The sequence below is a fragment of the Melanostigma gelatinosum genome, assembly GCF_949748355.1.
Source record: "Melanostigma gelatinosum genome assembly, chromosome: 16".
Taxonomy (NCBI): domain Eukaryota; kingdom Metazoa; phylum Chordata; class Actinopteri; order Perciformes; family Zoarcidae; genus Melanostigma; species Melanostigma gelatinosum.
Window position 1 is genome coordinate 12,603,123 of NC_136649.1, and position 12,296 is coordinate 12,615,418.

Genomic DNA, 12,296 nt, shown 5'->3' on the forward strand with positions numbered 1-12,296 from the left:
CGGTCGCTTAAACCATCACTGGGTTCAATGAGGAACAGGAGAGAGAAAGAGTCCATTTGCTTTACAATCACGATTACCAATAACACATCCAGAGTGTCAGTTGTATGTTGAGATGAAGAAGTGTAGAGAATAGTAACTTTACAACGTCTCAAATTTCTTTGACATTACAGACAAACAAAAACAATTTTGGTTTCCATCCATTTTATTGAATTTACAGACTTTCAAACAAACTTGTACAAATCGCAAAACAGCTTTTGGTAACACCTCATTGTTTTGTTATTATCAGTATTAGGAAATAAATTAAGTGGATAAAAAGCAAGCAATGTGAATAGAGAACACAGAAATACAACATAAAGAATACCACAAAGAGCAAAAAAAAGAGGCAACTTTTTTCCGCTAAGTCAGCTGTTCATTTGCAGTCGACTGTAGATATCTGCCAGTACCTCCTCATGGTGAACGGCAACATTTTGTACCAGCGATGTAGTGAAAAGCCCATCCTGAGCCGTTTGAAATTCACATCTGATCTGTACTGTACTGTACTACTGTATTGATACACCAGGTGGCATCACTTGCCAAAGCATAACTGCCTGGTCCTGCCACCCACGCCCGACTCCTCCGGTTTTCATACTCCAGAACGGATTCGGTTGATGCAACAGGAGGGTAGCAGTCATTTTAAGCCTTAAGCTTCCAAGAGAAACCTTTCATCATTATGTTTTTATGCACTCTATAAACACAGCACTAAACAATTCAAATACTCTGGAGCATTATGTGAAGCTTGCTTTATTTTTATTTGGTCTTTTTAACACTGTACGGCTTACTTAAGATACGTTAGACACTTACAAAATTGCAACCGGTGCTGTTAAGATATGTTCTATCCTTCCTCATACAATCACTAGGAAAGGACAACTTTATCAGCACTTTTAGTACACCAGAGGATAATATCGGGGGAAATTATCTTAATGAGAAGAAACAGAACCAGGAAAATGCCAATACCAGCTCAGTGTGAGGAGCGGCATGCTTTTGTGATGTTGAGGGGTGTCGAGGCACAGGGAGACATAACAGAGCGGAGGAATCGATGCCCAGAGGGCGTTGTGTTTCGGGGAGTGTCCACTGCCAGCAGCATCCGATTCATCCTCTACTTTTTCCATTCAAGCCGGTCTCTTCACATTCTTTGCTACTCATGGGGAGGTGCACTTTTTCAGGGGTTAAATATATCAAATGTGCCACCGCACAACAACCGCAAGTGCACCACATACGCTGTAATGTGTTTAAACTGTTAAACCGGAATAGAAGAAATGTTATTCGTGTCTACGGATTTAGGACAGACACCGCAGTCTCATTAAAACACATTGGAAGGATTCTCTCTGCTTTTTTTTGTTGTTTTTTAGTTTTTTGAGAGTTCAAGGCAAAAACAATCTTCAATCTCTACGGTTTTTCTGTTAAACTGAAAAATAATTCCTCTAACTCAGTCACTTTGCCCCTCTAAACAGAGACGACACAGATCCTCAGAAAACCTTGAATGGCATTGGAAGTAAAACTACAAACAAGAGAATCTGTTAATAATATCAAAAACACTGACAAACAGGCAAAAAATAAAACAGATTGGTCACAGCAAATTTATGTACACATACACATTAAGAAAAGAGCTGTCAGTGGAGTTTGGGGGGGGTGAGTGGGGAGAAAGGAGGAGAAAGAGTCGGGCCATTAGATAATCCCTGTATCTTCGCTATACAGGGGAGTTACAGGGGTTGCCGTGATCGCAGAACAGGGACGGACAGGGTGAGGAGGAGGGGGAGCCAAGGCTGTACGTTCACCTCTTCTTGGGGGCTTGGGTGGTGCGGGGTGGGGTGACGGGCCGACCAGAATTCACACCTCCATACTGATACTTAGCCTTCTTCTCTGAGGGCTTTAGGATCTTTAAACAATAACAAAAGAACACAGAGAGAAAGAAGACGCATGTGTTAAGTGTTTCTGAGATAAGTCGATCGGCATTCATGTGCCTGTGGAAAGCTTTAGACTACCTGGAAGGAGCACATAAGGGATTCATCGACACTCATCATGCCGCCGGCGTTGTCGAACTCCCCGCAGTAGTTTGGAGCAGAGAAAAGTGTGACCAGTTGGCGTTTGGCAAAGAACTCGTATCCATCCTCCACAACCTGTTCGAAGACGCATGACATTATTCCACCGCCTACAGCGATCAATACCAAGAAAACAGATCTTCAGCTACTTTCAGAACCCAATTTTGCTATCGTGGCTGAGTGTCCATAACTACCCACACTTGAATCAATACGAAACGCCCATCGCAGAGCCGAAATAGCTGTTGTGTAACAACAATAATGAATTGCATTCAGTCATCCTTCAGGTAAATAAACCTGATGCCAGCGTCTCATTCTCAGTTTTATACTATTTTACTTTTCAAAGTTATAATGAATGATGTGTGGAGAAAAAGGAGAAATACACTCGGCTAGACTGCTGCACAACGTCTATTAATGTGTGGTTTAACTCTTGTGTCTGTGTCTAGGTACTTGTGCCAAAGACATACAAACTAATAGAGCTATCATTAAAGTGCATGGCCAACCAATGTTACGTCTCTCAGATAAAAAAAAGAAAAATGTCAATTTGCTTGCCATGCACTTGCTGCAACCACACACTCCACGTCCAGGCTCTCTACGTTCATTCCCTTCAGAATTACCTGGTGGGCTCTGCAGATGAGGTCCAGGTCGTGGCGGTTTAGGAACTTGCTGACCACATCTGCTCCGAAGGTGAAGGAGACCCCGCGGTCGTTCTCACCCCATCCTTGTACATCCTTATCTGGGTCTGACCACAGAAGGTCACACAGCAGGCCTGAGACACACAAAGAGAGGACAGATGGCGATAAGAACAAAGATCCTGCCTTTGCTGATGAAACACAGCAGGTCTACTGATGTAATAGTCATTTAATCAGGAAAACGTAAGTTCACTTCCTTTGGATTTCTCCCTAGAATACAGTCAGTGTGAGCATGCAGACACACACACACACACATACAGTACCTGTATCGGGCACGTCCGTTGGCCTCATGATCCTTCGAATCTGCTCCATTGACTGCAAATCAGGCGATAGCCCTAAAATAGAAAATAAAAGAGGTTACTTCTGTTTGGAGTTACTGCGATTATATTTCGAAGCAGGGCATCAAAACGTTTGGTTTACAATTGGGACAAGGGGGTCAAATACGTGCAAACAGTTCTCTTTACCTCCATGGCAGCAGAAGATCTTCTCATCAATGATAGCAGCAATGGGGAGGCAGTTAAAGCAGTCGGTGAAGGTCTTCCACAACTTGATGTTGAACCTGCGCTTGCCTGGCGGAACACATAAAACACACATTATTTAAAACCCCAAACTACACGTGTGCTTCATTGCTCGTTTGTGTGCAGGTTTAGTTCACTTCAACTCACACTCATCGTAGAAACCGTAGATGCGGTTGATGGACGCACACTCGTGGTTGCCCCTGAGCAGGAAGAAGTTCTCTGGGTATTTGATCTTGTAGGCCAGCAGAAGGCAGATGGTTTCCAGGGACTGTTTCCCTCTGTCCACGTAGTCACCCAGGAACAGGTAGTTTGCCTCTGGAGGGAAACCTCCATACTCAAACAGCCGCAGAAGATCTGTGTATTGCCCGTGGATGTCACCTAAAAAGGGGGGCGAGACAAGGCGTTAGTTTGACTATTTTCAGTAAGTGCAGTCACAAGGACAGGCTGCTCAACGTGAATGTATTACAGATAGTGAAACATTGAAAAGAATAAAAGACAGTGGAGCGAAAGGGAAGAGCTCATCACAAACGGTGGTGATGCATTTTGTGGAGAAAATGACAGTGGAGGACTTATTACAGATCTCGAAACCACATATTCACCCCCACAAATACACACAACCAACTCCTATCTCTCTGAATCCATTTTGACATTCAGAGCACAGACATGTAGGTTGCTGGGGATATATACGGCTGTGCATATGCTTTTACAGGGACCACAGGGAGCCATTACAACTGCCACCAGATCGATGCCATGGCCCATGGGAATGCTGACAATCCAGGTTAGTCACAAAAGGGAAGCACATACACGTATCCACACGAACTCAATTGAAAAGCTCTCCCAGGACTGAGGGTCAATCTTTTCTCTTCTTGACATCAGTCAGTGCTGTACCGGAGCAGCTCTTACCAAAAGCACAGTACCTCTGCAGGGGGAGCCTCACTTCCTCACCGAGCCAAGACCTGCTTTCTGCTTTTATATCCTCTCCAACCAACTCAAGAGCTGTTTCAAATTTGGGCTAAGTGCTTCAGACAGAGGTGACTGCAGTGAGCCTCACCAAAAAGACTCGGGCAATAATAACAGGCTTGATTTTTGAACAAAGCAAGTTCACGTGCCACACTCTTTTATGGCAATGCTTCATTACAAGTTGGCACCAAATACACATTAAAATGAAATAATAGGGCTAGTTGACATTTGCAGCTGTCTGGCCCTGAGATTAAAATGACCAACACAAATTACAACTTTCTATCATGAGTGTTTGGCATGATTTTTTATATTTCATGGTGCCCGTCAGTGATCTGGCACCGAACCACGACTGGCATCTGACCTATATGGCAACAGGCCTGTACTTATTCTTGCCTGCGTCTTAGGATGGCATGTTAAAACTTTTTTTTTTCCGTGCAAATGAACGATTAAAAGAACAGTTCTGAATGTTTGAAGTCCGGCTCGGTCTTATGCTCAGTGCTCAGCTGCTTGGTTTGTTTCACCATCAATCATTTTCTTTGCCCCAGCTTACACATCTAGTTTTGATGAAAGTACTGGTAATGCTAACAACTTCAAAATCCTTCACATTAATAATACAATATGAAATAATTCAAAGAAACAGGAACGGCCCTTTACTTTTGCACTTCGGGGACAGACAGTAAAAGCCTGTGTTCTGAGAGAGGAGAGTCCTGATTGGAGCATACGGTTTAAGGAGATCGGGCAGGTAGGACGGGTTGTGTCCATTTACAATTTAAAGTCGGCTCCGACACGATAGATATAGTCGATGAAGGAAAGCTAAAACTGGTGGAACAAACCATTTTCACATGGCATTGCAATGCAGGGTAAACACAGGTGTAATTCATATGCTCCATTTAGGCCCGTTGTAGTCTGAGCGAAGATTCTAGAGCATTCTGAACCATTTAGCACCATTATTGGCTTTAAAAGATTAAACATACCAATTATACAAACGTTTTGAATGGAGTTTTTTCTGCTGACTACATAAATAAGTAGAGAAACCGTGCGGCACTGATTAGCTCATCTCAATCAGCTGCATCTGTCTAGCAGCAATCAGAGGGTGGCAGCTGCTGAGTGACTCCTCGTGAGCATTCACGACAATTAACTTAATTTCTATTTTAGTTGCCGTTTCAGACCCTATTTTGAGTTTTAACTTCTTATTGAAGGTCCCTGAATATTTCTACCAGCCTCTCAATGTCTTTTGGTCTGCCACTTCAGACATCGCATTTCTTTGTGTTCAAATTAACAATATTTCAATGTTAAGTTTGCCACAACAGCTAAATTACCGGTAATCATAGCGTGCACATACCACTTTAAGTTTGCATTGTGCTAACCTAGGTCAAGTTAAAAGGCTGCTATAAGCTACAAATACTACATACAATTATGAATATAGTAATTTTGACAAACACTGATTTTTTTAGACTCGGCAGGCTAAAATCAACACACGCTGATCAACAGAGTAAACACAGAGGACAACAAAACAATAATTCTTACTTGCACCAAAACAAAAATGGACATGAGGCAATTAGCTTTGCTATTTGGTTTTTCTGTGGCAGTTTGCTTGGAAAAGGAAATTAAATGCAGGAACAAAACCACATTTGGATAAAATGGTGAACACAGAGACATGGCACCATAGACTGTAATCTCTGCGCAGACAGTTGGAGGTGAGTGAGTGCACTTTGTGAAAGCAGAGCAAACGTCCACTCAACGACCACCGTTTGATTGGCTGTCTGTTTGAAAACGTCTGCCTCGGGTTAGTTTTACTCTTCCCCACTAAGAGTTGCTGCGTGACTGAATGTGAATTCGTGAGCTTCACCAAAGACTGGCTTTCTACAGGGCAGGCAGCCCTCCCGCCCGCCCGCCTGCCGTCTCAAAAGAAATTGTAGGATGACAGTGAATTATTTACTCAGCAGCACTGACTGCAGTGGTACAACTGCTGTGGTCTGCTGAGACCCTCAGCTCATTTAAATCAAGATTGAAGACTTTTCTGTTTGCTGCTGCCTTTAATTTAACCACATTCAATTAATATATTAATCAATTTCCTGCATTTCTGCATTTTACTACTGTATTTTATTTCTTACACGGTTCTTAATTGCTGTTAAATCTCCTTTTCTTTTGCCTTATGTTTTGATGCTTTTAATGGTTTTAAAAGGACTGCACAATATATCGCCATTTCCTCCGGGACAGAGTTCGTTCACTACACTATAAAACTATAGTACACTATAAAACGCAGATCGGCAGAGATCTTTTCCAGACGTGGTTTGTGTGCGAGTAATTGCAGAATTGCGGCAGTGTATGGTTGATTGCGTGCAGCGTAATGTCTCAGGGAGACATCGATTATTGTTTCAATGTATGTTTTAAATCTCCTTTACTTTTGCCTTTATGCTTTTAATGGTTTCATGTGAAGCACTTTGAATTACCTTGTTGTTCAAATGTGCTATACAAATAAACTTGCCTTGCCTTGCCTTACAACAGTCCGAGAATAGCAGCTCAGAGATGTAGGGTTTAAAAAGATGAGCAAAAAGGCTGAAAGTTGAAAAATGAATGTGATGTGTCTCAGGAGACAACACAATATAGAAACAATGGCGATAATAGAACTCTAAAACAATAAAAAGAGGACACGGAAAGATCAGGCCACAAGACAAATCAGATGCAGAATAATGAAACAAACAATAACAATGTCTATGCATGATTAACCTACCATCAGGGCACTGGTACTTAAGGAACACAGCTACAATCAAGTGTGCTTTTGCCTGACCTCGTCCAGCAAGCTAATCAACAGGTTCAAAAGCACCCACATAAAAACACATCGCCGCTAAAAATGCCGCTCACAGCACATTTCAAGATGAAAACAACAAATAAACACAAAAACACTAAGCAATACAGTCCGCAGCTGGCATGACACATAAAAATAGCAAAAATACTTTATACTTTATGAAACAATACTATATGCAGTATTAGATATCATGTGTTGGATTTGAAAACTTAAAAAACAATCTCCTTATGAATACACAGAACACCTCATGAGACCATGAACATGTATGAAGGACCGCAGAACGCAAACCTACACATAAACAGTACAGACATCAGAGTGCATGCGTGTGGTCCACCCATCCTCACAAAGAGGGTTTGGTTATTATCGTCCCCGTCGCTGCACAAGGAACACCATTGTCAACAACGCTCTAATCAGAAAACACATTGTAACGTGTTTAAATAAATGATAAAGCAGAAACTGAGTCAAAGCTGCCAGCTTGGACCAAAGCATGCCTGAGACATTAAGGTTGAGATGTGTGAGAGAGGGGGTAAGCGCTGAACCCGATCCATGTGGCCCTAGTTAATAATTTAAGGGATTCAATGTCTTTATAGTCAGTGCTGGTGTTCTGAAAGCCTGTCGTCACAGCCGTGGGTTAAAAGGCAAGTAATCAGTCTGGGGATAGGGGTACCACAACAACAACATAACACCTTTAACTCGGGCATATTTGAGTAATATATTTGAGGGTTAGGGCTACATGGATAAAGCCTTTAAGAAGTCAATCATTCTAATGTAAACATATGGATAACATCATAGTCTCAATACTAAATTATCACGTTTATCACTTGAAATACAAACGCTGCCATCTGAGGTTGACACAGTATTAGGTCCGCAGAACAACAATCTCAAAGTGAACGTGTGTGTGTGTGTGTGTGTGTGTGTGTGTGTGGGCTTGTACTGTATTTTCAAGGACTGGCATGTATAGTAGACAGTTCTGACTTGTTTTGCAGTTGCAGCGCTGCACTGGAGGGAAGACATAAAGCACGTGGGAGTGTGCAGAGATGTGCTGGAGCCAGCCAGAGATAGTGGTAGCGTTTCGCCTGATGACAGGGAGTTCATATTATTCCATATTGTGTGTGTGTAATACAGCGATAGACAATCTGTTTAGATGTGTGCCTTTCCCCTCTATGCATCCTTTTATATTATACACAGGGTAGTCCAGTCGAGAGTAACAGTGACTTAATATGACCCAGGCAAACACACATGAGGTTGTGAGAGAACGGCCTAATACAAGGCCACACATGTACAACGCACTGACCACATATCTTCAGGGGGGCCTCCAGCTCCAGCAGGATGGGCTGGCTCAGGAAGATCTCCCTGGATTTGATGCAGAGGCCGCGCACCTCCGCCTCGGTCATCTGCACTATCTTCCCCGGGCGACATCCCCGTACTGGAGAGGAGAGAAAGACACAGTCAGTGCTACGTCAACATACCGTTGGGTTGGATTCATTGGCAGTGTTAACAAAGCTGCACCGGCAGACCCCAACACTTTCAGGAGGATCACAAGGCAATCTTAAAATCTGATGAGCTGTGGGCGTAATGGTTCTGGAGCTCATGGCTGCTAAGTCTCAGCCGTACTTAGACTACGAGAGCAGCTTGCATCTTCAGCACTGGTGTGGGTTTATTGGCTGTGTAGTTGTAGTTAGCTTAAGCCTACTTTGTGGCGTCGTGCCACAGCTCTGGAAGCAGATTTATCTCACAAACGATGAGAAGAAGAAGAGTGAGAGTTGCAAACGTTGGCGAGAGTCAGCAGTTGAACTAATCAAGAGATATGAAAAGTGAGATTATACATAAACTGCTTCCTTGCTATGGTAGACTAAAGTTAGGATCCATCTAGTTTCAACGGTCTGTATTTTCACAGCCTGATTAGCACAATGTTTCTGAAAGATGGCATCCTTTCAAAAAAAGAAAAGCAAAAAGGACACGACCAGTAACGTGATGTAACTACTATGCTAAAAGTGACCCGTGAAAACAGTAGAAAAAGATGTCCAAATGAATAAATATTAAGCTGAAGAATGGTCTTGTGGTCAACTCTGGAACGCACTGTTTTTCTTTCAAAATCAATGTCTTATTCTGGTATGATCAGGCGGAACATCCAACGTTGCTGCCCTTCACTTGTTACCTGCGAGTTTCTGAATTGATTTTCAGATTTGATTGCTTGCTGTTAAAGCCTTGGACGGTCCGGCTCCTTTGCCTCCTGGCATTATCTGTGATCTGCTAACTCTGGCCAGAGGATCACAAACACGTAAACTCAATATTCACACTCACTTTTACCTCATGGCTTTTTCTGAACTGGTGGCATTTAAAAAAAAAAATAATGTTATCTGGTTCATATCTTCCGTTCTATACACACATTTATTATTATCGTCATTATTATAGTGGTGACATAGCAGTGACTAATTATGCCTTGTCACTATATTAATACAAGTATAGTAAACACTTTTCCTTTTTGTTTCCTTATAGAATGACACATTAGCCAGGAATGATCAAAAAGGACAGGAAGCTGTTCAAAATGGGTTAACTGATATATTGGTGAGCAACTCCTAAAGCTCAGAGCATGCATACATAAATGCACACGTGTGCATGTACACATGCTTACACATTGTACTCATGTAATCCAACCAAATCTATGAAGCCTCACAGACGGTGAATCTAAGTGCCAAAAACCTATTCTAGGGCTCCACCAACATTAACCAAGTGTTGCTTTTCACCACTAATGTTTCTTTATCGACCATCTACAGTTGCTTCATATGTGCCATGGTGTGAAAGGATGGGATTGCAGAAGTAGGGGCTCTTCACTCAACTACCGAGCGTGATCAGAGCCGAGCTAGTTAAGCTTGGAAGCGTCGCCTGGCCGGCTTTGACACAGAACCTTTCACTGCTCGCACTTCTGCAGCCTGGCATTTTTAAAAGAGATTACCTTATTAAGAACATTGACGGGGCAAAAGGCTAAAATGAAGCAATGACAAGGATTTGGAACCATCATTAACCAAATCACGGCTGGTGTGTGTGTGTTTGTGTGCGTGTGTGTGTGAGAAAGTGGCACAGTGTTTCACAACTTTTAATTCCAATGAATAGGCACTCTCACCGACACTTGGCTTCTCCTCAAGACCAAATTTCCAGAGGCTGCAAAACATACAGTTAAGCTATTTATGCGATGTTGGGATGCAAAATAAGGGCTTAAGAGTGAGACCTTTCAAATTAAGCACCGGGGAATTATGTTAACTACGTGATGAACATCATAAAATAACAACAAAAACATGTGCATGTGTTAAAGACCGAAGCAAGTTTCAAAAACAAACCAACTGGATACTGGGAACGTAAAAGAGCCAGATTATTGAAAAGTGGGACCTACAAAACCTATTTGAAAGCCTGGCTTTGGTTTAACAACAGACAATAAAAAGAGACGCCAATTTACTGCCACACCATTTTTACGCAACACTGAAATATTACGTGAGAAGCCTATGAAATGATGACATTGTATCCATGCGTGTGATCACTTGTCTGAAGAGCCATCTTGCACAAACAAGATCACAACAACACTGACCACTCATGAGAGATGCCAAGTCCACCTCGTATTCAAAACATGTGCAACACAATCAACAAGTCACTGCAGTGCAAGCTGAGAAACAGGGAAATACTGTGTGTGAAGGATCAACAAGCTTTCCAGCTGAAAAAAAATAAAAGTTTCACACGCAGAACACAAACAAAAAGTTGATTGCAGTTTATGAATCAATGATATGATTTATTTCTAATTTATTTCACCATTTGGTAGCAATGTAAACTGCAAGAAAGTGAAACCCAAGGCATCTGCAGTGTGACGGCATTTTCCAGCAGCTTCTATAAATAACAAATCTGAGCATTTCAGTGCCTGGCATGCTGGTGTCTCATCCCTCCAGCAGAGTCACAGATACTGGTGGAAAGTATGCCAAGGACAGCTGCATTTACCTTAGTGGTCTGCTCTGACTCAGAGATATATACCACAGGGAGGGGAACAGAAAACCCCCGGCCTTCTCTTGTGCAGGTGATCGGCCTACACAAAAGGACTTTAGCACACACCCCTCTCACTGCCAAAAACACAACAAACGTCCTTTTATTTACCAAGTACAAAAGCAATAATGGGACCGTGAACACGGCAACACAAGATGACATACTTTAAACTGTAGATAAGAACCGTTTGTGGAGAGGTCAGAGTAACACACAATACTTCCTCCATCTCTTTTAATTTTCTTAAACTTTAGTTTAGTTATTCACCTGTACAAAGAGATTTTAAAGGGCCCAACATGCATAACACTGAATCCCAGCAAATCTGCCCACTAAACACACACCCGAGACTAAAACTACTTCACAAAAAGCAAACTAACTCTCAACAATTCAAGTTATAGCCTAGAATGTAACGCTGGTGATAAGGGCATCCAATACATTATGACAAGACAGGGTTATGCATATATTAGTGTTTTAACTTGGAATGTAAGGCTATTTCTATAGCTTTACCCAATCTGTCAAAAAAAAAACATTTTCAATAATGTACAACGCCAATAGTTAATATCAATAGTATATCATAACGATAACCTATGGGATATATCCAAGAGGGCTGGTGAACATCGATGTTAATGCCTTTGTTTAACAAATATTAATTTACTTAACTTGCTGAATATTAACGTGCGCAACAGTTACAGCCGTTAGAAGCATGGCAATTGCTTCTGGGCTCAGTGGGCTGTATTACCGTAATTACAGGACAAACGTCCCAGCCCTGCCTTAGCTGTATATCAATTGGAGAATATATGCTAAAAACACGAGTCATAAAGTTAAATTACATGTTAAAGCAAAGGCCATGGCACAATCAAATTACGGGCCAAGAGTAACGTCGCAATTACTGCGAAAAACTGAAACACGTCGGCGTTCACCGCTGACAGTGTTAGTAAACACGGTCAGCTAACAGTAACGTTAGCCAGAGCTAGAGATACACCGTTACGATTGGCTGGCGTTAGCCCCACAAGCTAACATATTACCTGCGTTTTGTGAGGCAACCGCGGTAGTTACAGAACACAAATCGGACGGGGCTTAATGAACGTAAACGGTTGAGTCTGTGTGACATAAAGAGACTGTATTGAAATTGTTCACCTTCCAGGAGCCGAGAGATGAGGCTGTCCACGTTCAATTCACCATCCGCCATCTTCAAACTGATTTGGTGGTGTTGGCCAGT

The 12,296-nt window shown here is 42.2% G+C and overlaps 1 protein-coding gene across 1 annotated transcript; it reads right to left on the minus strand.

The window, feature by feature from the left end:
- Nucleotides 1–203: 203 nt before the first annotated feature.
- LOC306790548 (serine/threonine-protein phosphatase PP1-beta catalytic subunit-like) lies at nt 204–12,296 on the minus strand. The gene is made up of 8 exons (XM_079286905.1): nt 12,215–12,296; nt 8,349–8,480; nt 3,433–3,663; nt 3,232–3,336; nt 3,031–3,102; nt 2,693–2,844; nt 2,022–2,156; nt 204–1,915 (listed from the first exon to the last, which is right to left on the minus strand). Exons 1-8 carry the CDS (start codon nt 12,264–12,266, stop codon nt 1,811–1,813), a joined length of 984 nt encoding a protein of 327 aa, XP_079143031.1. The 5' UTR covers nt 12,267–12,296; the 3' UTR covers nt 204–1,810.